The 27,948-nt window shown below is 48.4% G+C and overlaps 1 protein-coding gene across 5 annotated transcripts; it reads left to right on the forward strand.

Annotated features, from left to right (window-relative positions):
• Positions 1-89: 89 nt before the first annotated feature.
• On the forward strand, positions 90-27,948 carry DPP8 (dipeptidyl peptidase 8). Of its 5 annotated transcripts, XR_011003607.1 has the most exons (21): positions 90-188; positions 2,362-2,631; positions 4,128-4,240; positions 5,130-5,303; positions 6,173-6,341; positions 7,530-7,640; positions 7,993-8,121; positions 9,520-9,581; positions 10,625-10,725; positions 12,026-12,203; positions 13,410-13,569; positions 14,327-14,406; positions 14,790-14,942; positions 15,500-15,635; positions 16,388-16,533; positions 17,041-17,187; positions 17,592-17,744; positions 22,270-22,412; positions 23,074-23,185; positions 23,735-26,515; positions 27,504-27,948. XR_011003607.1 is itself a non-coding variant. In XM_068203557.1 (20 exons), the coding sequence occupies exons 2-20, from the start codon at positions 2,373-2,375 to the stop codon at positions 23,855-23,857; spliced, it is 2,649 nt and encodes an 882-aa protein (XP_068059658.1). In that variant the 5' UTR covers positions 90-188; positions 2,362-2,372; the 3' UTR covers positions 23,858-27,948. The 5 variants fall into 5 exon arrangements, 4 of the variants coding, with proteins under 4 accessions (XP_068059658.1, XP_068059661.1, XP_068059660.1 ...); XM_068203557.1 differs by having other exon boundaries at positions 23,735-27,948; XM_068203559.1 differs by lacking the exon at positions 90-188 and adding an exon at positions 628-762 and having other exon boundaries at positions 23,735-27,948.

Raw genomic sequence — 27,948 nt, forward strand, 5'->3', positions numbered from 1 at the left:
GTCCCGGTCCGCGTGTCCCGGTCCCCTTGTCCCGGTCCCCGTGCCCGGGTGGCTGTCGCATCCCCGGGCCGGCAGGCGGCGCTCTCGCTGGCGCGGCGCGGTGCCCGAGGCCGCTCCTGGAGGCGGAAGCGGAAGCGGCAGCAGCGGCCCGGCGGGGCGGCTCGGCAGCAGCGCCGCCGCGGAGCTCCGTGAGTACCGGGGGGAACCTCGGGGGCCAGGCAGGGGGCTCCGCTTACCCCTGGGTGCCTGGGGGCCAGGCAGGGGGCTCCGCTTACCCCTGGGTGCCTCGGCACTCCTGAGGTGGGCGAGAGGAGGGGGCTCGACCCGGGGTGGCCCGGCCTTCCGCCCCCGGCCAGGCCTGGCCGCCGCCCCGGCCGTGGAGAGACCCCCGGGTTCTGCCCGCCTCCACCCCGGCATCTGTCTCCGGCCTTGGGGGCGCTCCGGGATCTGAGTCTGGCCGTGCTGGCTCCCCCGGGATCTGCCCCTGGCCATGGAGGGACGCCCCGAGGTCCTCTCCGGGCTGTGCAGGGTCCCCCGGCATCTGTCCCCTGCCCTGCAGGGAGCCCCGCGGACTGCCCGCCGCCCCCCCGGGACCTGCCCCCGGCCGTGGAGCAAGCCCCGGGAGCTGACAGCCCCTGGGCTGACATTCCCGTGCCGGGTGGCCGTTCCCGCTGCTGTTGGCTCGTTAACCTTACTGCTCTTCGGTTTTTATCCCTTTCCCTGCGAGAAGTAGGTCGGGTTAAGAAATAGCAGCATCTGGGGGTAGGTGGGGAAAGGAGGTTTGTTCTGTGTTGGAATTCTTCAGATTAAACGAAATTTGCAGTTCAGGTGTGAAGGTTCATTGCCAGTTCCGGACGCGGACTCGAGCACAGCACTGCTCAGGGCATGCCTTGGACCCTCCTTCCAGCTGGACAGGGCTCTTGTGTTCTGGGTTTTTGTGCTGTAAATAGTGTGAGCAGAAGAAAGACCAGTGTTTGTTTTGTTTGTGTTGCCAAAGGTGAAAGTAAGCTATTTGTGCTAAGATGGGTTTGTGTCAAGGTGCAGAGCATATCTATCTTTTTTACTCCTTTGGGGGGATGTGTGTCAAGGTGCAGAGCATATCTACCTTTTTTACTCCTTTGGGGGGATGTGTGTCAAGGTGCAGAGCATATCTATCTTTTTTACTCCTTTGGGGGGATGTGTGTCAAGGTGCAGAGCATATCTATCTTTTTTACTCCTTTGGGGGGATGTGTGTCAAGATGCAGAGCATATCTTTTTTACTCCTTTGGGGGGATGTCTCAGCCACTCTGGAGAGCCGTGGGAGAGCCAGTCCATCAGAGAGCTCTGCCAGCTGCCCAAGCCTGTGCCTTGAGCTCCAGTGATCCTTCAGTTTGCTCGAGGGAAATGCTTTATTTAGGCTCTCTTAGTGTTTTGCCAGGCCAACGTGCTCTGCCCCAGCAGCGTACACAGCACTTGTGCAGTCTTTCCATGCTATATATAGACAGCCCTCCCTGCCTTTGAGGATGGACAGTCCCACACCTTGGGCTCTCCAGGAATGAACTATGTGACAGGAGTTCACAGCTTGGATCCTTTTGGAGCTGCCCTCAGCTCTGGGATTTACAGTGGGAGGACTTGGTTTCCTCTTGCCAGATGTCAGGGCTGACAGTTTCAGCTCAGATACACTTTGTAAAGCCCAGCTGGCTGCAGGAAGAGATATCTGCTGAATTAACAGCCTGTTGGGCAGATAAGGCTTGTGTTGCAGACAAATCCATTTGAGAAATGCTTTTTTCACTGTGTCCCCTTCTGGTATATGTAACTGGGACAATATAATAGTGGTGATCGCTGCTAGATCCTTCCGAACTTAGTTTGAAAGGAGATACAAACAAACCCAAGTTGTGGGAGAATGATGGGAATGAGGACAAGCTGCCTGAGCCTATTGTGTGGCCTGATGGCTCCAGATCAGCTACCAGTGTTATTTCCTCTGAGCAGTTGTTGCTCTTGCTCCTCCCCTAATCACCCCCTGTTCTGATATCAGTGTAGTGAGGTGATTTGTGGAGGTCTCAGAGGGAAATAAGCAGGTGGGAGCTTAAAGGGGAAGAATTTATCCACTTCCTGACCTAAAATGAGTGGTTGGTCTGTGTGGGCACGGGAAACACAACAGTAAATCTGTGGCTCCGTGAAGTCTTTAGTCCCTGCTGAAAGGCTGAGTGGTGCCAGCCTGTTTTCCAGAGCAGGAAAATATTTCCTAGTTCTCTTCCTTCTGCTGTGGGTTTTATTCCCCACATGAAAGGATGACTATAAAGCATTTTTGCTGTGGGGTGTGTTGGGAGTGTTCAGCGAGGGTTTGCTGGAGCTGAAGCTCTGCTGTTCTTTTTTTTCCAGAAACATGCAACATGGCAGCAGCCATGGAAACTGAACAGCCGGGCCTGGAAATCTTTGAGACTGCGGGTCATGAGGAGCAGGTCCCGAGGGAGGAGCAGCCAAAACTGGAACCTTTCTATGTAGAGAGGCATTCCTGGAGCCAGCTTCGGAAACTGCTCACAGATACACGGAAGTATCATGGATACATGATGGCAAAAGCCCCTCATGACTTCACCTTTGTGAAGAAAAATGATCCCGAAGGACCACATTCCGATAGGATCTACTATCTGGGTGAGCTGGCTGTGACGGTGGCACTGCAGGGCTCTTTGGGATTGACTGTTCCTGACAGCTGGGTGTTCCTGGCACTTAAATCTAAAGGGATTCCAGGCCACACTTGCTGGTCAGAAGTCATGATTGTGATCGTAATATCTCATTTAAACTTGTGAGGTAATCTCCCATGGGAGTGGCATGATTGGAGGTGACCCATTAGGCCTGGAAAAGAGCTGGGAAATGTCCTTTGGGGCATGTTCCCAAGCTGGAAGTCTGTTCAGTCCCTTTTCTGTCACTCCAAGTAATACTCTCTCCAAAAGCTATACAGGTTTATCTCCTTTCTCTTATTACAGTTGTTGGGTGGAATCTTGTTCTCCTTCAAAGTTTCCTCCCAAAACAGAGATTTTAAGTGTAATTTTGAAAGTCCTTTGTGCCTCAGCTGCTGATGGAGCAGGTTTTCCAGGAATCCTGTGGGGAATAAATAGCAGCGTAGGTCAGGGGCAGCTTAAAGAGTAAATACTTTTCTCAGCATTTTTGGCCTTAATAATAAAAAACTTAATGTAGTTTGTTGTTCTTGGATTCAGTGCCTCACTTGTGCATTGTTTCACTAATTAATGTTCACTTGAGAGAAGTGATTTGGCACCATAAGTGATACTGTGAGCAACCCTCTGAGTGGCTTTTTGGAGCAGGCCTTGTGGTGGAGGAATGCTTTTGTCAGGAGCTGCAGTAGCTGAACATAAACCCATGAAAACCTGGATTAGGGAGAGAAGCAATGGCTGAAGCAGAGGCCTAGGGGTCAGAGCCATGTTCTAGCTCCACTGCTTGCCACTTAGGCTGCTTGCTTAAGCTCAGGTTTGTGATTCACAGCGTCTTTGCATGTGCTGTGCAGTGACATAGTCAGAAAACTGCTGCTCTTTTTCCTCTTTTCACAAGATAGGAGTCATGATCCTTGGATGGTGCTGAGTTCAAGCACATCACGGGTGGGTTGAAGTTGATCCCCCTAGGATGAGCTCTGGTTTCCCAAGTGCCACTTCCTGAGCTATAGATCTGGCTTGGCCTTCCCTTGGAGCACACCTGGCTCTCTCTGCACTGAGCCCCATGTGCCTGGGCAGGAGCCTTCAGAAATCTGAGTAGCACTGAGAGAGAGGAGCAGGACAGGGATGGTCAAACCTCCCTAAAGGTCAGTTGTCTTTGAAACACAGGCTGTGTGTCCCAGACGGGGGAATTGGCACAAAAGCCCTCCTTGATTTATAAAGCTTATGGAATAAAAGGGCAGTAAGAAGATGCAGAGTGCTTCGAGCAGCATGGGGTAAGCCTGGGTGTCATTGTTCTCTGCCTTCTCTGTGACTTGCACTTGTGTGAAGCAGGGAATTCCCAGAGCAAGGCTGCAGTCCAGAGACCATCGGTACTTCCACTGGAAGGAAAGGCCTGGGAAACTGTTCCTGGGCATCGTTGAGAGTGTTTGGATTCTTAACAGAAAGCTAATATACTTGTTTTTCACCTCACTTTCACAATAGCAATGTCTGGGGAGAACAGGGAGAACACGCTCTTCTACTCTGAAATTCCCAAAACCATAAACAAAGCTGCCGTCCTGCTGCTTTCCTGGAAGCCTCTTCTGGATCTTTTTCCGGTGGGTCGTGATTCCTTTCTTGCTTCAAGCACGTGGGATCTGGGGTTTTGATCATGAACATTTGAAGTTTATTGTCTTAAAAATGTAAAGATTCTCCTTGTACATGCCAACCCTGCAGCCATCCCAAAATGAAGCACAGCTTTCTTCTCAGTGTTTGGAGTTCCATCCTCTCTGTGTGCTGGATGATTCCTTTGCTGGCAGAGATGGCAAGTGCTAATTTGCATCAAGTTCTGTGCTGTGAGATCCTGGGGATTGCTGAAGGAGCCTGGCATCTCCAATCACTTCCCTGCTGTCTTGCAGGGGAAGTGATGATTCCCCCGAGGATCAGTCAGTGGCTCCGTGACTCATGCTGGAGCAGAGGATCCCTTTCCCACTCACTGGGATGTGGATTCCCTTTTCCCTGCTGCACATAGCAAGCCTGCACCATCCCATCCCATGCACCATGGCAGGCTGGAGGAGGTGGGACAAACCCCACATGGAATGAGGTGGATTTTTCCCCGTGTTATTTCCCGGGGCTGTCAGCCAGACACGAAACTCTGGCTGTGCTCTCCTCCCACCAGACCAGTCACCACATGTCTGTGAAAGTGAGCAAAGCCTCTCCTGCTCATTCTAGAAATAACAGACCCTCAGTCTGAGCTTTCTCATACCAGGGAGTACTGGGAATAGTGCTGGCCTTGCTATGGGAGGAGTGGCTGTCAGTTTACAATTGTGTGGGATCTGATCATGGCCTGCACCTACGAGTGCTGATGGCAGAGGCAAAGCAGGAGCGGGCTTCCAGCCGGCGGCAGGATTCCGGAGGAGGAGGATGTCTGCTCAGCCATCTGCTCCTGGAAGCGGGGTAAGGTGTGCAGAGCAGAGGTGTTGATTGGGCTTCTCTGCCTGTTTTCAGGCCATCCTGGACTATGGCATGTACTCCCGGGAGGAGGAGTTGCTGCGGGAGAGGAAGCGGATCGGCACCGTCGGGATTGCCTCCTATGATTACCACAGAGAGAGCGGCACCTTCCTGTTCCAGGCAGGGAGTGGGATTTATCACGTGAAAGATGGAGGCCCCCACGGATTCACCGTGAGTTTACTCATCTTCTGTCTCTCTGCAGGACTTTGCTCTGGCAAGGACCTCGTTTGGCTTGGAGTGAGAGCAAAGAGCAGATCATCAGCAGTTACTGCACTGGCACAGGAAGTGACCTTGATAATCCTGGAAACAGGGTTATCCACAGGGTTGTGTTTCCATGATTGTAGAAACCCAGATGCAGGGCTATAAGAAGTGGTAAAATTGTGGCAGATTTGTTTGATTTTTCATGACTAGCAGTGTCCATAAAAAGCAACAAAAGGCTCCGTGCTCTTTCATGGAGCCAGACATCGCGTCACAGACAACTTTTGTCCCCAGGCTGCAGTTTCCAGGTCACTGTTCCATGCTCAGTGCTGGATGTTTTGCACCGTTTTTACACCATTTAACTGTACAACTTGCAGAACAAGCAGCCTTCACTCTGCTGGTGCTGAAGCTGGCCTTCAAAGCTGAAATAATTTATTATTACTATAATAGATGCCTGGTGTTTGTCTAACTCTGCTGTTGGGGGTAATTTACTGTATCTTGAGTAGCTTTTGGGGGACAAGGTTGCATGTTCTGCCAGCCCCTTTTAGGGTGCTGTTTTTAAGAACGTGCCAGGCTTCTCTACAGAAGCTGCCCTCTGATTTGAGGCTGATCCTCAGCTCTGGGGAAAGAGGCCTGTTGGGACCATGGTGGAGGCACAACTTTCCCTATAAAATATCTGCATAGTATTTTTCTGTGTGTAAAGTGGGTAGATTCCTCTCTAAACATGTGTTTGAAGTCAGTGTCCGCACTACTGTAGTCTTCTGAAATCCAGGTTACTTGGTGGATGTGTTCCTGTGTTATCATGTCTTACTGTGTTTCTTTTTCTTTTTAATTCCAAATAGCAACAGCCTTTAAGACCCGTTCTGGTAGAGACCAGTTGTCCAAATATCCGGATGGATCCCAAGCTTTGTCCAGCTGATCCAAATTGGATTGCATTTATCCATTGCAATGACATCTGGATATCTAATATAGAATCCAGGGAAGAAAGGAGGCTAACATTTGTGCACAATGGTAATGCATCCTGAATTAAATTCTTCTACCTCCTCTGCGCTTGTTCTTGCTAGACTGCATTGAGCAGTGGCACTAAAGGTTCTTCTGAAATGGGGGTAATGGCCACTGTTTTTTCCACCTTGCTTGTCACATTTATAGACTTCCTGTAGTGCAGATACTGTGGGATGATTCTTTTCCCTGCACTGTGCAATCTGGCAGAATGAGTTGTTTGTTGGGTACATATGGAAGGGCTCTTCTCCCGAAACACAGCACATTGCTTTTCACTGGAACAGCCTTTTTTGTGAGGAGGAGCTGTGGGTGGAATAGAGCTGGAGGAAAGTTTCTGTCAGAGAAATCAGGCTGCAGAGACTTAGGAACAATTTAGGTAGTTTCTGAATAGCACTGGGGCTTCTGCTGGCCCCTCATACTCAGTAACTTAGGTTCTCACTTCTTACCCTCTTCAACTCTGTTTAGGCATTTATCCTGGAAGAAGGAAAATGGGAAATGGTGGACAAACACTTTAAAAATCAATTTCATTTTGAATCTAAACTATATAATTTAAATTTTAGTCATTGAAATTTCTGACACTTCATACGAATGCTTTAGACTATTTAAATGCTTAATATTAAAATATTATGTAAGTACAGTAAAAATAAACTGTAGCAGTGACTCCTTCTCAGATGATAATTATTTATGGAGTGCTGCTAAGTTACCTCCAGGGTAACAGGAAAAATACTGAAGCCCTATGGATATGCCATCATGTTGAGTTGTTATGTAAGTCTGTTACTTTTGGTTTGTACAGTGGATGAAATACTGATGCTTTCATTTTTCTGAATGTTCATGGTTTCCGTTTCCGTCGTTCAGAAAGGTTCGGGCTTTTGATTTTCTTAAAAGTTGTACTTCCAATTCACTGAACTCAAGTCGAGAGAACATTTTCTTTCCTTGACTAATTGAGAGCCTGATTAGGTAGAAGTAAGAAGAGAGAATGGCTTTCCTTTCCTGAAAGAAGCTACCATGTCAGAGAGGATTAAATCCTCCCTAAATATATGAACAGGGAAGCTGGAAGCAGAAAACAAATCTGCTGAGAAGTCAGATTTATTATCATGTAATTGTTCCCCTGGGGGTGAACTTGGGCCATGTTTGGGATAATGCAGAACTGGTTTGGTTCTGCAGCACATCATGAACTAATTCTTTGGTGTCTTTTTTTAGAACTGGCCAATGTTGAGGAGGATCCAAAATCTGCTGGCGTGGCTACTTTTGTGCTGCAGGAGGAGTTTGACAGATACACTGGCTACTGGTGGTGCCCAAAGGCACAGCCCAGTAAGTGTGGGGATCCAGGGTGTCTGACAGGCCCCGTCCAGTGCAAAGCTCTCTCTTGCTCTTGCTTATCTTTATGCAATTTGGAAATTGTCTCCAAATTGTCTCCTTTGGAGCTGTCTGCAGCAGGGGCAGGTTACAGGGGCCTTGTGAGCACTGGGGGGTGAGACTTCCCTTCTCACAACAGAGGCGGGAGTTGCAGGAGTCTCAGTGTTTTGCTCAATGAAACATGAATCACAGGCTTTGTTGGATTTTTCTTCATCCTTCCAATCAGCTCAAGCTCCTGAGAGAATATTGATGCCTGCAATAACTGATAATTCTGTTCTGTAATTCTGTAATGTTAATTCATTTACAGCACTGGATGGGGGTAAAGTTCTTCAAATTCTTTATGAAGAAAACGATGAGTCGGAGGTAGAAATTATCCATGTCACATCACCCATGCTGGAGACAAGAAGAACAGATTCCTTCCGGTACCCCAAAACTGGTGAGATCCTGAACTTACATCCCTGTTTCTGGAAGACACCTATTTTATTCCATGTGCCTGACAGCAGTGACTCTACAAGACTAGAGCAGAGGGGCGTTGAGTCTTTGAACTGGTGTCCAAGTGGTGCAAATGTGTTTGGGGAAGCTGCTGTGCAGGCTGGCTGAGTCACTGGTGACTGTGCTGATGCTGCAGCCATGTGATTACCGAGGGCTCTGGGTGTCAGGAGTTGGCAGGAACCCTCTCTCACTGTCACTGTTTGAGCCGCTCTCTGGGATCCTGGAAAACCTGAGCTGTTGAGGAGTTGATTCTCATTACAGCCCTGTGTTTCTGAGGGAACAGCTCCAGAATTACAGCCTTCTGGGGTTTTGGGAGGGTTTCTGTTTAGCTGCTGGTAGTGCCCGGGCAGTTCAAGTTCTGGAGGACTCTGATCTCCGAGATTGCTCCTGTACTTTGAACAGCAAGCCTATCCTGCTGCACCCTGCCAGAAAAACCACCTGTGGTCACATTTGCACACAGTGGATGATCTGGAGGCTTCAGCCGTGAAGGGCTGAGGGCAGGCTTCAAGTGGAGTGCCACTGGAAGCAGGGAAGTGAAATTTAAGCAGACCTACTGAGGGCTGATTCACTGTCAGCTGTGGGGCAAGTTTGAGCAATTCAACCCTTCTGAGATGTCCCTGCTGTCACAGCAGGACACATTGCTCAGGTAACAGTGGTTTGCTCTCTTTCCTCACTCCTGAAATCTTCAGATTTTGTTGATTCCCCAATTCACTGGAAAAGCTTTTCCTGATTTACTACTTGTATCAAGGATAAAGTATCAGTGTGAGGCTGGGAAGCAAGAGGTGACACCTTGTGGTTTTTTGGTGCTTGTGAACACTCAGATTTCAGAGTATTTTGCCATGGCTCTATTCAATGCAAAGAAAACAAGCTAACAAAAGCCCAAATCCCTTGAACAATATGTAGCTTTATTATCGTAATGGCATTAGTGGTGGCAGTAGGTTTTAGGTGTTTAATTTTCACAGATGCTCTTTAGCACTGGATCAAGTTCTATGTACCACCTTGGAATAACAGCCAAACAGTGAACCAAAGCTTGTTTTGCTATGCCAGTCACTCCTGAGCATTTACTTCCACCCTGTAAATGCATGCACTGACGGTGGCAGAGAAGACTGACTGGGACAGTGGCATGGCTCTTGATCTGTTTGCAGGATTACATCCTCTAAATCTCCCCACATTTGCAGTTTCTTTTTTCCCCTGCCTGGTTCTGTGCTGTCTCTCAGACATGCAGGGAGGCTACTTGATCAAAGAGCATTGTGCTGTTTGCCTTTTCCATTCCTGTATGAATAACACCACAATAATGCACAGCAAACAATCGATGCCTGACTGTTAACATCTGTTTTTATAGGTACAGCAAATCCAAAGGTCACTTTCAAGATCTCTGAAGTGACAATCAATGCAGAAGGCAGAGTAAGTCTATGTTCAGTTTGTTTGGTAAATACATTTAATTGCTGTGATTTTTTTTTTTTTTAATAATTTTCCAGTTCTGTACAGAGAAACTTTCCTGGTTGTGATGGCTTCCTGGCTTCTCTGGGGACGGTGCCCTTGGCTCATTCCTGTGCAGATACTCAGTGTGCAGCAGTATTTCTCAAGGCTGTGCTTTTCTTTGCTACCACTGGTGTGTGAACTCAGCTGCAGAGCAGAGTATTGCAGGTCTGGATGGTTAGACCTTCTGATGTGACTGATCTCTTGATTGGCTGCAGATATTGGGAAAATTGGAGTGCAAATACAGTATATCACCTTACAAAAGCATGAACATATGGAAAGAGATGAACTTTGCTTTTGCCCTGGGATGTTTGAAACAGATGCAGAAATTTCCACAGCACAGATCTGTCCAAGATCTTTGGACAGATGGGAAATTAATCTTATCAAATAGATACATTAGCAGCCATAAATTATTGGAATTCTCCCAACTCTTGATCTACTTCAGCCATCAGCAGTCACCTGCTGGGATAGTGATGCTGGTGTCAGCCAGCAAAGGCAGGGAAAGCCTTCAGGACCTTTTGGGTACCGCTGGGATTTGTTCCCAGTCCCAGCAGGGACAGACTGCAGCACTGCATTTCATGGATTAGAACCACATTGATAACTGGGTGTCATGCAGGATGTTCAGCACCTACCTGTGAAAATCCTACAAAAGAGCTTGGTACAAATCACCTCCCCTTTACCGGGGGGAACTGAGAATTCAAATGAGTTGTGAGAGATGAATGATGGGTTTGTGAGCAGCATCCAGATTTCTCTGGTCCCAGCCCTGGCTGTACTGGCAGTGTGCAGCTCTCCTGCTGTGCTGGGGTCTGGCTACAGACAGGGTTCAGTCCCCTGGGTTGCAAAGGCTGAACAATCTAAATTGCATGAGCTGCACAGAGAAAGTCTTCTGTGTCCAGGCTCTCATCGTGCATGAAAAACTGGTTGTGGGGGTTCATCTCAGTGTCACTGAATTGCTGCTTTGTCAACAGATTGCAGATGTTGTGGATAAAGAGCTAGTTCAGCCCTTCGAGATCCTCTTTGAAGGAGTAGAGTACATTGCTAGAGCTGGGTGGACGCCAGAAGGAAAATAGTGCGTATGTTAATCCTGTCTCTGCTCAGAGGGTTTGGGGTCATACAGTCAGAAGCAGATTGTAGTGGTCTCTGTCTTCTTCCAGCTTAAGCCTGCTTTCACTTTTACATTGCTACCAACTTGTCTGTGCAAAGGGGACCATTTTTCCAAAAGCCAAACCAGAGCCCTCCTTGTGTCTTTCTCTGCTCCCTGGCCCTACTGCTTTGGGTTTGGGCACTCGCAGCCTTTGATGTGTGTGTCCTCTCAGCATCCCTGTGAGAGAGAGTGCAGTGCTATTATCCCCATTTTACAGATGGGGAACTGAAGCCCAGAGAGGTTAAGTGCCTTGCCATGGTCACGCAGGAAGTCTGTGGCTGAGGAGAGAAATGAGCCCAGGTCCCCCAGGCCCTAGGCTAGCGCCCTAACCACTGGACCATCCTTGCTGACCAGACTTACTGATCAGAAAACCTGCTGTAAGTGCTACTTACATTTGCATGTCATTTTAACCCTGTAGATGATGTAGTACAGTGTTTCTAACTCACCAGAAGCTTCTCTGAAAGGATATTTCACTGAAAGGGTTGTCCAGCCCTGGCACAGGCTGCCCAGGGCAGCGCTGGAATCACCATCCCTGGAGGGACTTTAAAGCTGTGTAGATGTGGGGACATGGTTAGTGGTGGGCTCGGCAGTGCCGGAGGGATAGTTGGACTCGATCTTAAGGGTCTTTCCCACCCCAAATGTTTCCATGGTTTTCCAGAAGTGCACTCCTCCAGGTTTTGAATCTAAAGATGGCTTTCACCTTTTTAATTTCTTTCCCATCCAAATCTGGAAGAAATCGAGGGACATATTTGCTGTATTATCCTGCTTTTTGCAGAATTATTGTTTGAACTCCATATAAAGCCATCAGAACATGGCAGGGGCTGCTGCTGGTCCCTTTAGGTGCCAGTGTTATTCTCTGCCAGGTGTAGATCTAACAATAGTATTTTCACAAGCACCCTGAAATTTCAACTGAAATTTTTTTCTGCTTCATTATTCCCTCTGATTTTTCTCTTCTCTTTCTCCCTTGAAGCACAATTCAAATCGGGGAGAACAGAATGAGTTAAACTTTTGAACTTGCAGTGCTTATGCAATATTAAAATGAGGCAAAATAGGTTCTTGTGTTATGGAAGAGATTTGTTTATGTGGGTGAAATTTTGCACGTGACTTAATCTGCAACTGAATATTCTTGACTCCCTCAAAACACCTAGTGCTGCTGAGTGTCTGCTGAGATTTTCAGACTTGTCATACTCATGGTTATTTTCTCTAATATCTGTGTCCTCAACAGCATCTGGTCCATCTTGCTGGATCGCTCCCAAACTCGGCTTCAGATAGTCCTGATCCCTCCTGCATTATTCATCCCCACAGAAGATGATGCAATGGAAAGACAGAAACTTATTGATGCTGTACCAGATTCTGTTACACCTTTCATTATTTATGAAGAAACGACAGACATCTGGATAAATGTAAGAATTTGAATTTCAGCCTTCTCTGACAGTTTGTAGCACTCGAGCAACGTTGATGTTACTGTGCTGCCAAGGGGAGTGATCCCCTCTTGCAAGTTCTGTGCATATTCAGTGCTTCCTGCTGTAAAAAAAACAGGATGTAGAGAACAGATTTGGGATGTGAAAACAGACCTGCTGTGCTTGATTTGATGCAGTACTCAGAGCCAGGAGCAGAGCCCAGGGCTCTGCGTGTTCCCAGGTAGCCACTTCCCCACAGTGTCACTGGCGCTTTCCAGCTTCTTGGTGCCAGTTGTTAGCACCAGCGGTGCCACCAGATGAAATATTCTCCAGGCAACAAAGATGGATCACGATGGCACTGGGTGAACAGTCCTGAGTCAGCTAACAGGCACTGAGCCCCTCCTGAACTACATCTGGTCTGGTGAAAGAGATGAAGGGTGTTATGTTCTGGTGAGCTGCAGGGCCTGTGCTGAGAGCAGTCATGGGTGTGCCTGCTCACTGCTCTAAAACTGCCTCTCCTCACACTGCTGCACATAAAGATCCCTGTCTCTGCAGTGACATCCCTTTGGAGGTGTGCCTGGGAGCATCAATCACTGGCACTAGCAGCATTTTTCAGCAGAGAACATTTGCACAAAGCCTTCCAGTGAATGGTCACCGTACTGCAAGTCTTCTCTTAGATACCACATTCTCTCCTTAGTGTTTAGTTCCAGGATGGTGCAGTGAGTTTCCCTTTCTCCATTATTTTTACTGTCTGAAGTGGTTCTTGACTGGCAGCTCATACTGTGAAGAAAAATGCTCCCAAGTCCTCCAGAGATTGTCCCTTGAAGCAAGAGCTGGCAGGTTGATGAGTGGGAAGATGATGTCAGATCATCCTTCTTTGAATAATCCTTCACTTGGAGGCATCACAGGACAGAAGTCTACAGAGCTGGGCCCACCTCTGTGTCTAAACTAGAAGGGCAGGTGCAGAAAAAATGGTTTGGTGACTAGGATATAGAGTAAGACTGGCAGAAGGCTGGAGCTGCAGGGAGGTGGCACTGGCTGCAGGCCCCCCCGGCTCCAAGTGTGACTGGTTCTCCCAGTAAGGGACAGTGCTGCACCCAGTTAGCCTGGACTGTGTGGTCTGTGTTGAGCAGCAGGAGGAACATATTTTGTGTGACTGCAGTGCCAGAGCCCTGCTGATAACAATAATCCACTGCTCTGTCTCCTCAGATCCATGATATCTTCCATGTCTTCCCTCAAACCCACGAAGATGAGATAGAGTTCATTTTTGCCTCCGAGTGCAAAACCGGCTTCCGGCACCTGTACAAGGTCACCTCGGTTCTGAAGGAGAGCAAGTACAAACGGTCCTGTGGAAGCCTCCCTGCTCCAAGTAAGGGGAATTGTTCTGGTGCTTTAATTGGGCATTTGTTGCCGACCAGGGAGGAAATAAATGTCCTTCCAGCTGGCAGGAATTATGGTCTTATTGGAAATTTCTGCTATTGTCCAGGAAAGCACTTCAGTGCACAGTCACTCCTCTGGAAATTGTACAGGGGTTATTCTGTTTTCAGCATGCCTTAGTTTTAACTCTGATCCTTCCTTATGGACTAGATGGAAAAGTTTCCAAAACCCAGATGGGAAACAAGCTCCCTGTGATACTGTGAGACATAGTTGGCTTTTCCTCTTCACTGCTGGAACTTGGTCTTGCTCAGATGCAGGAAATTGCTGTGTGCAAAGCTCCCAGATTGTTTTCCACAGCATGTGTTCTTAAATTCACAGTTTCATGCTGTGATACTTAATTTACTTAATGTGTGTTGAAGGCACCTACTGACCTCTGTATGCACAAAAAATACACCTAATTTTACTAGAGGTCCCAGGTTCATGCAACTGTTGTGGGTCCTTTTCCCACATGGCATTATATCTTGAGCTGATTAGATTTCTCTGAATGCATCTGAGTTCTTTTCCTTGCTAAATCTCTCATTCTAAGGGAAATGAAATCATCCTATAAAGGCAGAGTTCTTGCAAAATTCTCCATTTTTGAAACCTCATATTTCCTTTGCCTGGCTATTGTTCAGCATAAAACCTTTATTTCTATGCAAGTGACAAAATATTTTTAGGAATAAAAATCTCTGTACATTGGCTGCTTGCAGGCGACTTCAAGTGCCTCATCAAAGAGGAGATAGCGATTACCAGTGGGGAATGGGAAGTGCTTGGCAGACATGGATCCAACGTAAGTCTTGCTCTTGCTTCATGGATGTCCTGCCACACACACTGCAGGGAGATGGTTCCTTGGAGGGATCAGCATAAATCTGTTAATCCACTATGGTTTTAGCCAAAATACACAGCATTTCTGTTCTGTGCAACTTGCGAGCTTGCACAAGGAGGGAGGGAATGGTCCCCAAACCACTGCTCTTCTAGCTCTGAGCTGGATGAATTCTTTGATCATTTGAATCAAAGTGACAGAGTGGTAGACAGTGAGAGCAGTTGTTTGGTTCGGTTTGTTTGCTGGGCTCCAACTCAGCATCATGGAAGGGGGGCAGAAGGGACTGGGGGAGACTTTGGGCTGGTAGAACTGGATATTGAGGGATGTGCTGTTTGTTTTGTTCCTGACAGATCTATGTGGATGAAGCCAAAAAACTGGTGTACTTTCAAGGCACAAAAGACTCGCCTCTGGAGCATCACTTGTACGTTGTTAACTACGAGAGCCCCGGGGAGGTGAAGCGCCTGACAGAGCGCGGTTACTCGCACGCCTGCTGTGTCAGCCAGGTACCTGTGCCTGCCAGGGCTGCTCTGCCCTAGCCCAGGCTTATCCTGTCACTCAGCAGACAGGGCAGTATTGATACATAACAAAAGCAGATTTTAGGCTGTGTTGTGCCCTCCTGTACATTGTACAGTCTGTGTAAAACCATCCTGGAAACCAGACTTGAGCTCCTGGTTCCGTTGCTCTCCAGCTCACTTCAGGCAAAAGGAGCTGGGATGAATTGTTTGAAACTCTTTGAGCCTGACTCCCTGCCTGCAGTGGACTAGAGAGCAATCACCAGAGGATATGAGCCTGAGCAGCATTGGGTGGAGTTCCAGGAATCCAGCTGGGAATTCATGGCCCAGAAGAAGGTGTGTGACAAGCTCCTCGTGCCACTCTTTGATTTTCAGGTGTATCTTTGGGTTTGGAGTGTTAAGGACTGTAGTGTTTCAGAGGCAGAAGTGCTCAGATTTCTGGTTTAATTTGGTCCTTAAGCATCTTCTGAAATATCTAAATGCAAAAGAAGTATTCTTGCTTGTAGTTATGCACTGAGGAGTTCAAGGCATGTTCTTTTTCTCCCCAGGACTGTGACATGTTCATCAGCAAGTACAGTAATCAGAAGAACCCCCACTGTGTGTCACTGTACCGGCTGACAGGATCAGAAGATGATGCAGCTCATAGGACTAAGGAATTCTGGGCTACCATTTTAGATTCAGCAGGTAATGGCATGGGTGAAGAACAGGAAAAGGACAAGCAGGATCACAGGATAAAAGCTATCCCAGCGTATGCTTGCTTGAGATTTGCTGTTGTGGCTGACCAGACTTGTCTCTGGAACTCAGGCTTGTGTGAGGAGTTCTGTGAAGTACAGGAGGGACGTTTTCAGCTCAGCAACAAATGGATATAAACAGATCATGAAGGAATTTAGAGTGGAAATTACCAATTTCCTCCTGCCAGTTTTAGCTGAAGGAGCAATTTAAGTGCACTCACTTGCTCTGTGTGCCTGCTAAAGAGTGTGTTCCTGGGGAGGGAGGTGCACTTCTTAAATAGTGTGTGCTGCTGCCTACTCGTGTCTTCATGACACAGCTCCTGGGCTCTAATCTTCCACTGGATTTCTGTTGCCTTTCATTTCTCCTTACCTGAGGCACACTCCATGTCCTGTGCTCTCCATGTGTTAATGTAGGGAGTCCTAAGTGGGATTAGGGAGGGATGGGACATCTGAAATGGCTGTGTCAGGGAAGAAGACTTGCTGTCATTCACAGGAGAGCAGGCATGGGAATGTGGTAGGGCTCAGAAAGCTCACCTAGGGCTGGGGCATTCCCAGTCTCTGCCTGCATCCAGCCACACCCACTGGAAAGTGTGGGAGAGCTCCCCTGGGATTTCAGAGAGACTGGTGAGAGGACAGTGGTGCAGCAGAGCTGTGTTACTCACCCATTCCTGTTAAAACCAGGTTCTCTGTTCCTTCCCGTGGCAGGCCCTCTTCCCGATTACATTCCCCCTGAAGTGTTCTCCTTTGAGAGCTCCACGGGGTTCACGCTGTATGGAATGATGTACAAACCCCACAACCTGCAGCCTGGGAAGAAGTACCCCACAGTGCTCTTCATCTATGGAGGCCCTCAGGTGAGTTGGAGAGCAGTGGGATGGGCTGGCAGGCATCACTCCACTGCTCTCCTGCAGGAACACTTCCTGCTCTGTGCTGAGAGCAGCAGGTGACATTTTGCCTGTTGGATGAGTAGATGCTTGGCCAAAGGTGCTGTAAGGATTCGTTGTTCCCAGGTCATGGATCCAGGCACTGCCACTTGTCTGAGGACAGGTATGGAGTAGCAGAGCTGGAACTGGGAGAAAGGGAATCAGGTAGTCCTTGTTCCCAGTTCTGTCTCCTCCTCCTCTCCAGTTGCTTCACTGGACCTCAGTTCAGTTCTTCATACCTGACACAGAATGATTTGTTTTACTGGGAGAAGAATTTATTGCATGGCAGGGAGAGGGAATCCTGCAGCAGGGAGTAGGGATCTTGAAAACTTTACATTATAAAATTGTTTAAAGCATTTAAAGGAACGTAAATATAAATAAAATCTGAAATTGGATTAATAGGTGACCTCTGGATTCTGTGCTGCTCTTGTGTTCCAGGTACAGCTGGTGAACAACCGATTTAAAGGCATCAAGTACTTCCGACTGAACACTTTGGCCTCCTTAGGCTATGTTGTCGTTGTCATCGACAACAGGGGCTCCTGCCACCGAGGGCTGAAGTTTGAGGGAGCCTTTAAATACAAAATGGTAGGTGGGCTCTGAGTCCGGCTCTCTTCTCAGCCAGAGATGGGTTTGGGTGCCAGTGTTACCAGCGCTGAAGCACTGGTTTGGCGCACACTGCCTGTGTGACACTTCTGGGGTTTGGGGACAGGAAATGTGTATAGGTGAGAGTTGAGGGAGGAAAGATGCTTGTGGTAAAGATAAAATGTCATGGTTTGAGGTTGTGAACCAGCTGCAGCCTAACACAGGGTGGTTCATAACGAGGCTGTGACTCTTCAAAGATACAATTTGCAGTTCACGTGAAGCCGGACAGTTGCATTCTGAGCATGGACCACTCCTGAGTACCAAAGCTCTGAAGGTGGTTACCTTGGGCAATCCTGAGAATGTGACTTTGGCCTGTAACTAGCAGAACTTTGTCTCTGCCCCGCCAGGGACAGATAGAAATCGATGACCAGGTGGAAGGGCTGCAGTATTTGGCGTCGCAGTACGACTTCATCGACTTGGAGCGTGTGGGCATTCATGGCTGGTCCTACGGAGGCTACCTCTCCCTAATGGCTTTAACACAGAGGTCAGATATCTTCAGGGTATGTTCATGCATTGAGTACTTACTCTGGTGGTGCAGACAGAATTTTTCCTTTAATAGTGTGACTTCCATGGGTGGGGACAGCACAAAAACCTTGAAGTTTGCTCTAGACAAGTTAGCACACAGTGCACTGGCTGTCTTCTTCTACACTCTTCTATTTGGGTGACTTCAGAGAGAAGTTGCTTTTCTAGCAACTGTTGGAGTGTTGAGTTTGCAATGACTTAGCTGTGCTCCTGTACCTCTACCTCTCTCTGGTCACCTGTGCTGAAGGTACCTTAGGTAGTGTCAACTGCTGCCCACTTTGTGCCAGCTGAGCTCTTGGTGTTGTGAACCAGGTAAGGGAAATGATCCTGGTGAAAAACAACACCTCCTTCTCATCCTCTTTTTGGCCCTGAGAGAGTAGTTCCTTTGCAGACTGATCTATTCCCAGATCGAATTGCCCATGCTGCTACATAGCAGTGTGTTCTGAAGCAGCCAGGAGGACAGCCTGGGGATGGGGAGAGGTACTGGAAGGAGGTTCTTGTGCCTGCCTGAATTTAGACCACTATAATAAACAGCCAGACTGTCTTTGGGTAGAGGTGTGGGAAGAGCTGGCTATTGCCCTTGAGATGTATTTTGTGCTTTGTGGCTACTCTTGCTTTCTTTAAGTCCAACCTTAATATTTCTGGGACGTTTGACAGTTAATTGTCTCAATCCTTAACAATTACTGGTTTTTTACCTTTACAAACACTTGCCTTGCAAAGGGGTTTGAAGTGGTTTTGTGATGGTTTTTTTTCTGGGTATTTTTTTCCACAAGCCTCTCTGCAAGCTGATGGTAGTTGTGCAGGGTAGTTTGTGAGTCCTAGGGAGCTGTTTCTGTTAGACATGCAAATGGACCCAAACCCACAAAACCTCACAGAATGCACTTCCCTCAGCATGCCTTGCAGGGGGTACATTTAGAGTTGTTTCCAATTTACCTGTAGGCTCTTCTTGGTTTCCAGCACGCGTGGATCATAGCTGAGCTGAGCTGTGCAGTGTGTGAACTGGGGCAGAGACAGGAGGATTGCTTTGCTCCTTCCACAGTTACAGTGGGATGAAGCATGGGAGGGAAGGACGTGGCCAGATCAGGGGGCAGTGCTGTCATTCCCAGGTCAGGGGCAGTGCTGTCATTGCCAGGTCAGGGGCAGTGCTGTCATTCCCATGTTAAGGGGCAGTGCTGTCATTCCCAGGTCAGGGGCAGTGCTGTCATTCCCAGGTCAGGAGCAGTGCTGTCATTGCCAGGTCAGGGGCAGTGCTGTCATTCCCATGTCAGGGGCAGTGCTGTCATTGCCAGGTCAGGGGCAGTGCTGTCATTCCCATGTCAGGGGCAGTGCTGTCATTCACATGTCACGGAGCCGTGCTGTCACTGTCAGGTCAGGGGCAGTGCTGTCATTCCCATGTCAGGGGCAGTGCTGTCATTCCCATGTTAAGGGGCAGTGCTGTCATTGCCAGGTCAGGGGCAGTGCTGTCATTCCCATGTCAGGGGCAGTGCTGTCATTCACATGTCACGGAGCCGTGCTGTCATTCCCAGGTCAGGGGCAGTGCTGTCATTCCCATGTTAAGGGGCAGTGCTGTCATTGCCAGGTCAGGGGCAGTGCTGTCATTCACATGTCACGGAGCCGTGCTGTCATTCCCAGGTCAGGAGCAGTGCTGTCATTCCCATGTTAAGGGGCAGTGCTGTCATTCCCAGGTCAGGAGCAGTGCTGTCATTGCCAGGTCAGGGGCAGTGCTGTCATTGCCAGGTCAGGGGCAGTGCTGTCATTGCCAGGTCAGGGGCAGTGCTGTCATTGCCAGGTCAGGAGCAGTGCTGTCATTCCCATGTCAGGGGCAGTGCTGTCATTCCCAGGTCAGGGGCAGTGCTGTCATTCCCATGTCAGGGGCAGTGCTGTCATTCCCATGTCACGGAGCAGTGCTGTCATTGCCAGGTCAGGGGCAGTGCTGTCATTCCCATGTCACGGAGCAGTGCTGTCATTCCCAGGTCAGGGGCAGTGCTGTCATTCCCAGGTCAGGGGCGGTGCTGTCATTCCCAGGTCAGGAGCAGTGCTGTCATTCCCAGGTCAGGAGCAGTGCTGTCATTGCCAGGTCAGGGGCAGTGCTGTCACTGATCAGTGCTGTCATTCCCATGTCAGGGGCAGTGCTGTCATTCCCATGTTAAGGGGCAGTGCTGTCATTCCCATGTCAGGGGCAGTGCTGTCATTCCCAGGTCAGGAGCAGTGCTGTCATTGCCAGGTCAGGGGCAGTGCTGTCATTCCCATGTCAGGGGCAGTGCTGTCATTGCCAGGTCAGGGGCAGTGCTGTCATTCCCATGTCAGGGGCAGTGCTGTCATTCACATGTCACGGAGCCGTGCTGTCATTCCCAGGTCAGGGGCAGTGCTGTCATTCCCATGTTAAGGGGCAGTGCTGTCATTGCCAGGTCAGGGGCAGTGCTGTCATTGCCAGGTCAGGGGCAGTGCTGTCATTCCCAGGTCAGGGGCAGTGCTGTCATTGCCAGGTCAGGGGCAGTGCTGTCATTCACATGTCACGGAGCCGTGCTGTCATTCCCAGGTCAGGAGCAGTGCTGTCATTCCCATGTTAAGGGGCAGTGCTGTCATTCCCAGGTCAGGGGCAGTGCTGTCATTGCCAGGTCAGGAGCAGTGCTGTCATTCCCATGTCACGGAGCCGTGCTGTCATTGCCAGGTCAGGGGCAGTGCTGTCATTCCCATGTCAGGGGCAGTGCTGTCATTCACATGTCACGGAGCCGTGCTGTCATTCCCAGGTCAGGGGCAGTGCTGTCATTCCCATGTTAAGGGGCAGTGCTGTCATTGCCAGGTCAGGGGCAGTGCTGTCATTCCCATGTCAGGGGCAGTGCTGTCATTCACATGTCACGGAGCCGTGCTGTCATTCCCAGGTCAGGGGCAGTGCTGTCATTCCCATGTTAAGGGGCAGTGCTGTCATTGCCAGGTCAGGGGCAGTGCTGTCATTCACATGTCACGGAGCCGTGCTGTCATTCCCAGGTCAGGAGCAGTGCTGTCATTCCCATGTTAAGGGGCAGTGCTGTCATTCCCAGGTCAGGGGCAGTGCTGTCATTCACAAGTCACGGAGCCGTGCTGTCATTGCCAGGTCAGGGGCAGTGCTGTCATTGCCAGGTCAGGGGCAGTGCTGTCATTGCCAGGTCAGGGGCAGTGCTGTCATTGCCAGGTCAGGGGCAGTGCTGTCATTCCCAGGTCAGGGGCAGTGCTGTCATTCCCAGGTCAGGGGCAGTGCTGTCATTCCCATGTCAGGGGGCAGTGCTGTCATTCCCAGGTCAGGGGCAGTGCTGTCATTCCCATGTCAGGGGCAGTGCTGTCATTGCCAGGTCAGGGGCAGTGCTGTCATTCCCATGTCACGGAGCAGTGCTGTCATTGCCAGGTCAGGGGCAGTGCTGTCATTGCCAGGTCAGGGGCAGTGCTGTCATTGCCAGGTCAGGGGCAGTGCTGTCATTCCCAGGTCAGGGGCAGTGCTGTCATTCCCATGTCAGGGGCAGTGCTGTCATTCCCATGTCAGGGGGCAGTGCTGTCATTCCCAGGTCAGGGGCAGTGCTGTCATTCCCATGTCAGGGGCAGTGCTGTCATTGCCAGGTCAGGGGCAGTGCTGTCATTCCCATGTCACGGAGCAGTGCTGTCATTGCCAGGTCAGGGGCAGTGCTGTCATTGCCAGGTCAGGGGCAGTGCTGTCATTGCCAGGTCAGGGGCAGTGCTGTCATTCCCATGTTAAGGGGCAGTGCTGTCATTCCCATGTCACGGAGCAGTGCTGTCATTCCCAGGTCAGGGGCAGTGCTGTCATTCCCAGGTCAGGGGCAGTGCTGTCATTCCCAGGTCAGGGGCAGTGCTGTCATTCCCAGGTCAGGGGCAGTGCTGTCATTGCCAGGTCAGGGGCAGTGCTGTCATTCCCATGTCACTGATCAGTGCTGTCATTCCCAGATCAGGAGCAGTGCTGTCATTCCCAGGTCAGGGGCAGTGCTGTCATTCCCATGTCACGGAGCAATGCTGTCATTGCCAGGTCAGGAGCAGTGCTGTCATTGCCAGGTCAGGGGCAGTGCTGTCATTGCCAGGTCAGGAGCAGTGCTGTCATTGCCAGGTCAGGGGCAGTGCTGTCATTGCCAGGTCAGGAGCAGTGCTGTCATTCCCATGTCACGGAGCCATGCTGTCATTCCCAGGTCAGGGGCAGTGCTGTCATTCCCAGGTCAGGGGCAGTGCTGTCATTCCCATGTCAGGGGCAGTGCTGTCATTCCCATGTCAGGGGCAGTGCTGTCATTCCCAGGTCACGGAGCCGTGCTGTCATTGCCAGGTCAGGGGCAGTGCTGTCATTCCCAGGTTAAGGGGCAGTGCTGTCATTCCCAGGTTAAGGGGCAGTGCTGTCATTCCCAGGTCAGGGGGCAGTGCTGTCATTCCCAGGTCAGGGGCAGTGCTGTCATTCCCATGTCAGGGGCAGTGCTGTCATTCCCATGTCACGGAGCCGTGCTGTCATTCCCCTCTCCGTGGCACTGGCAGGTGGCCATAGCCGGAGCCCCCGTCACGCTGTGGATTTTCTACGACACGGGGTACACGGAGCGCTACATGGGCCACCCGGAGCACAACGAGCAGGGCTACTACCTGGGATCCGTGGCCATGCAGGCTGAGAAGTTTCCTTCTGAGTAAGTTTACTTCTGGCTCTTGTCTTCTTTTTCCTACCAGGAAAGTATAAGACATATTTTTATTTCCCCGTTCTTGGTATTTCTCTAATCACAAATGCTCACATTAAATAATATTTTAAAAACCCACAATACTCAACACTAATAAACTTAATACTCAAATGATCATTTGCATAATTACAGACCATTTCATGTAAGCCCTTTTATACTATATTTTGTGTCTAAAGAAACAACAAACATATCTTCAATTTGATTAGCACTTTAGAGCTATATTAAGCTAAATAAAAATTAGTTATTTGGGATGTTTTTGTATGTTCTGAGGCTGTCTCAGCAAAGCATGATGGGGCCATGGGTTTTCTTGCAAAAGAGCTGACAGTCAGCAAGGTTTAAGGCCTCATATTGTTGGAGCTAGGAAGCATTGCTGAGAAATAAGTAAGATATTCAGGTGAAATGTCTGACTGTAATATGCATGTGCAGGAAGAACTTTCAGAGGAGGAAGGTTTCAGAGGTTTGAGAAATGTGTCTATCCAGAGCAGTTTACAACTGTGGAATTACTGCTTTCAGTGCAAATACTCTTTTCTGGGGAGTGTTTTTGTAGGGATGTGTGTGGACTGTGAAATGACTGGGATGCTGTCTAGAACTGTTTGTCTCTTGCTTTTCCCAGACCAAACCGTTTGCTGCTGCTGCACGGATTCTTGGATGAGAACGTTCACTTTGCACACACCAGTATTTTGCTCAGCTTTTTGGTGAGAGCTGGGAAACCCTATGACCTACAGGTAAGGCCAGAACCGGGGTGTAAAGTTAATGTGTGTGTCTTGGAGGAGTCCAGCACTGGAACTTGTGCTGGACACCTTGGAATTCCAGGATAAAATTGTAACATTTGAGCCAAGCATTTTTAAAATGTTAATATTTTATTAATTAACAAAAAGAAAAAATGGGCAAATAAGCAGTTAAGGCTGTTCCTGAGGAGATCTGCAGCTGGAAGGCCGTGCAGCAGTGTTCATGCAGCATGGAACGGGTTCTGCATTTAATTAAACCCTGCTGGCTCAGTGCAGGTGGAGCCCAGGGATCTCACATCACACGCTGGAAGTGAGAATGTGCTCTGGCCAGGAGCTGCCTCTGCTCAGCCAGGCTGATCCCCTCCAGCACAGCTGGATCCCAGTGGGTTCTCCTGGGTTCAGGCACTGGAGGATGAGGTGTGTCACTTCAGGTGCAGAGTTCATGCAGGGACATTCCATGGACATTTGGGATGTGGCTCTGGGACCGATTTAGATATCGGCGCCTTCAACTCCTGTGGATATTTACGACTTTATTTTACATTTCAGATCTACCCTCAGGAGAGACACAGCATCAGGGTCCCCGAGTCGGGGGAGCACTACGAACTGCACCTGCTCTATTACCTGCAGGAGAACCTGGGCTCTCGCATTGCTGCCATGAAGGCCATGTGACTGACCTCAGAACTCTGCTCCACAGCTGCTCTCCGGACAGGGAGGTGTAGGAAACTAGAGGAAATAAAATGCAACGTTGCTTTCTGGTGCCTGCCACACGTACACACCCTCACAGACACTTTTTTAGAAGTAAATTTGGTGCCATACGGGAAATTAAAGTACAGTGATCTAATAACTTTAGTTATTAAACTTTAAGTTTAAGCTGTAAATAAAATCCAATGTCTGTGGTATAATACAGTACCATGGGTGTTCTATTGGGGGACGAGCTGAAACTGAAAATAACATACTTCTACAGCACCAGATCTTCACTTTTTAGAAGAATTACGGCATAATTGATGTATTTTTACAGTGTGTTCCTTGGTATCTTATTACATTATACTGGATGATTTACTCACTACACAGCAAGAGTTTATCTGAATGGTTACAACTTTTATTAATTTAAATGCTATCATATAGCTTTTATGCTTTGTGAAAGGGATGTGTCTCACTCCTTAGAAGGTGGTCACAAGTTGAACACATCTCCTGTCTAGATGTTAATTGTTTTTTTAAGAAGAAAGACTTTAAAGCTGCCTCTTAACATATTTAAAGTTTGGATTCAGATCAGTTGATGCCAGGTTCTTTGATTCCTTCTCTCCTAGGATAAATCATTCTCTTTTCTTCCAGCAGCTTGAGAACCTATCCTGATTGTACTTGATTTCAGTGGAGAAGTGAATTAATACTTTACTGTGATATGGGCATAAGAATCTTTTATTCTGAGGTGCAAACTAACTTAAGTTAAAAATCAGAAACTGTAAACTTTCAAACAAGCTTCAAAGAGCATCCTGTTGAGATTTTTCCCTGATGTTCACTCTGGAGCTGGGTTTGCAATACCCCTTCCTCACCCTCGCATCAGCATGCTGTTGGCATATGCATCCTGTTACAATGTAGAAATTCAATACTCCAATTCCAAGGTCTGCAGATATGTGTGGGGAGACCTTACATGTGAGGCAACATGAGCTGTTCTGTTGAATTTCCTCCTGTATGAGGGGCTACTTCCCAGGCTCATGCCCTGTCCAGTCCCCTGTTCCTGGGTCCTTTCTAGCACTACTGTGCATGATGATGATGCTGTCTTTGAGAACCCCTTTCTGTACAGCTTCAGGTAACCCTCAAGGAATTGCAGTCCCAGTTGTGGTTTTGCTACTGAGGTTTTAACTAAGCAGCAGGCTTGGCTGAAAAGCATAAGTGTGTGAAGGCACTTTTAACTGACAACAGGTAGTTTAGGATAGAAATCCATAGAAAATTGTTCTCTTTAATCCAGAAAATTCTCCCCTTGGGACTTGCCTCTGAGACTCTGAAAAGTTTTAATGGTTTTCTTAGAAACCCAAGAACTTCCTTTCCTTTCTGTTTTGGTACCAGAGAGAAGCAAAGCATGATTTTCTTTTCATCTGCTGAAAATCTGGAATCACTCTCAATCTTTACGCTCTTAAAACTCCACATGTTGTAACCTTGTACTTCCCTTGATTTTGTACTGTTCAGCTTGATCCCAGAACTCTGGGATTTAACAGTCTGGCTGTATGGGATCAAACTGCATGGTTTTTCAGTTAAACCGCTGGGCATGTGCACCAAAGCGAGGGGAGCTGGGGCAGTCACACGGTTGTAAAAGCCGTGTGTGAGAACAGGATCTGGTTTTTGGGGTACACAAAGGGGCCAAAGCCAACAGGCCAGCAGGGCGTTTCCCCGCACTGGGGAGCCTTGGGTCGGCTGTTTGCTGGTTTTCAGATCGGTGATTATAAGTGGATCAGTTAAAACACCATTCACAGGTCAATAACGGGCTGATTTTGGGAAGGGCGTGGCAGAGAAGGAGCCCAGCTCCAGGAATGTCTTCTCTTAGTTAATCGTGGCCGAAGCAAAGGCAGCATCCCCGGGGAGTGTCTGACGGTCAGCACCGAGAGAGGAGGACATGTGCACCACAAGAGTGGGTAGAGACAAAAAGAAGCTGTTCCTCTGGAATTCCATTGGGTTCCCAACGTGTTTATGCTGTATTATATATACATATATCTATATCTGTCCATATATACATATATGTATAAAATTACCCATGGATAGTATTCACCTTTTCCAAGGTTGTTTATATTTTGTTCAATATTAAATTAACTTGCTTTTTTGGAGTGTTCTTGTTCTTTTTCTAGAGGTGATTACCCTTGAATGTAAATGTATATGATTTTTAAGATGAAATTGATCCTTTTGTTTAAAAAACAGAACAAAAATGGCCTTCATTAAACAGTGCTTTTTTGGGGACTGAAGAACTGAACATTACATGAATAAACCAGGCTGAGTTTGGATTTGAGGCAGGATGTGATTATAAGTGCTGACATAGAATTTTTATTAATGCATCCTTCCACTGTTTAAAATATAGACATCAAAAAGCTATTAAAATACAATATACTGTAACTGCTCTGTTTTGCAACATAAATGATGGAGTCTTTGTTTCCTACCATTTTCTTTTCTTTTTACTGTAGTTAAGCACTTTAAGACCCCATGCTCTCTTATCCTGTGGAAGTGCTGGAAGGATTTATCACCAGACTTTTGTAGTTCTTGCAAAAGAGATGCCTTAGATGAAGTCTGATTCCAACTCAATTCCCAGTGGAGAAAGGCCCCGTTGTGATCAAGACTGCAGAGGTAGGAAGGTGTTAGTGCTGAGGGACTTTGCATCTTTATTTTTGTGGGGAGTGGTATTCCTGCACCTCCTATGGCAAAGTGCTGGACAGGCTGTACCTTACCAGGACAAGGCTGTACCTTACAGTCCCGGAGATGGGAATGTCACTGAAGGAGGTTTCCAGCCTGTTTGACATTTGGGTTTGTGCTTTGTCACTTCCTGCATGTTAAAAACTCTCTTGGTTAAGGTGAGTTTTAAGCAGAACTGGTGAGGTCCTGGGGGAACAATGCAAGGGAGGTTGTGGAGCAAAAAGGTGTGAAGGGGAGCCTTGGCTGTGGCTCCCAAACCAGAGGTTGCTCTGTCCCTGCTGAGGCCTCTCTGCCTTGCAGAGGCCCTGTGTCTGCCCTGCTCTGAGCAGAAGCAGGACTGAGCCTTCCTTGCATGGTGGATATTTAGTTGCACAGGTGTCTTTGAGATGAATGTCTTCATATGTTTAAGAACATACATGAAATACGGGGATCTGAGTGCTGAGATACCGAAGTTGTGGTGTGTTGGTGCAGGCAGTTTCCTGTCTTTTGAGGTGGTTGGGTTTGGTTGTGTTCATTCCTGGTGAAAGCATGTTCTTTCACCCCATTTTAGTGCAGCTTCCAGTGATGCCTTGTCAGTGTGGGATGTGCAAAGCTGTTGGGTTTCACCCCCACCTTGTTTTGTTCTCAATGATCTCTTTTTATTCAGAACACAGTAAAATTAGTATCTACCCAGAACTGCTTAATTTTTACAAATTCAATGGAAAAAATGAGCTCAAAGCACCAAGCAAAGCTTTGAAGAATAACTAACTTCATTATATTAGAATGGAAAACGCATTCCCTACTTCCTAGTGGCATTTGGAAATAGGCTATGGAAAAACCTTCTGAGTGGGACAGTGTGCACCTGGAGCACCTGTGCCTGAACCTGGGGAGGAAATTATGAAGAATTCTCGTACTCTGGGTTCCAACCCATATTCCCTGCCAGGAGAAGTGGGTTGTGCTCCTGCTGTGTGTGTCCGTGTGTCTGGCTGTCCTGCTGCTGCCGTGACACCCAGCCACTGCCCAGGCAGTAACAGAGTTTGAGTAAGGGAAACATTGGCCAGGTGAGGGTCCTGCCTTGGGCTGCCTGCTTCCTTCAGTGCCAGAACCCTACAGAGACTTTCCATGTGCCCCTGTGGAAGGGGCAGAGAGCTCTTCCTGCGGTTTTTCCTTGGCTGTTCTGCGCAGTAGAAGTTCAGGTGTTTAATTTGAGAACATGAAGTGCCTGCTGTTTGCGTTAACAAAATTGCATGTCTCACTCCAGTGGGTTTATTGGGCTCCCTCCCTCCCCCTCCCGAGCTCCATGGCTTTTAATCATGTAAAGTGGAGACATTCGTTTTGCTGCGTTTTATTACAAAACCTTTGTTGCAATAAAGATGCTGCTAAATAAA

Source organism: Anomalospiza imberbis, chromosome 13, assembly GCF_031753505.1.
Source record: "Anomalospiza imberbis isolate Cuckoo-Finch-1a 21T00152 chromosome 13, ASM3175350v1, whole genome shotgun sequence".
NCBI classification, from domain to species: domain Eukaryota; kingdom Metazoa; phylum Chordata; class Aves; order Passeriformes; family Viduidae; genus Anomalospiza; species Anomalospiza imberbis.

What these genes read in the sequence shown, in the direction of transcription:
- DPP8 (XM_068203557.1), top strand. Translation starts at nt 2,373, where the DNA reads ATGGCAGCAGCCATGGAAACTGAACAGCCGGGCCTGGAAATCTTTGAG. An exon ending in CGACAGACATCTGGATAAAT is followed by an intron (nt 12,204 to 13,409) that starts GTAAGAATTTGA and finishes CTGTCTCCTCAG; the next exon opens with ATCCATGATATCTTCCATGT. An exon ending in TCATCTATGGAGGCCCTCAG is followed by an intron (nt 16,534 to 17,040) that starts GTGAGTTGGAGA and finishes CTTGTGTTCCAG; the next exon opens with GTACAGCTGGTGAACAACCG.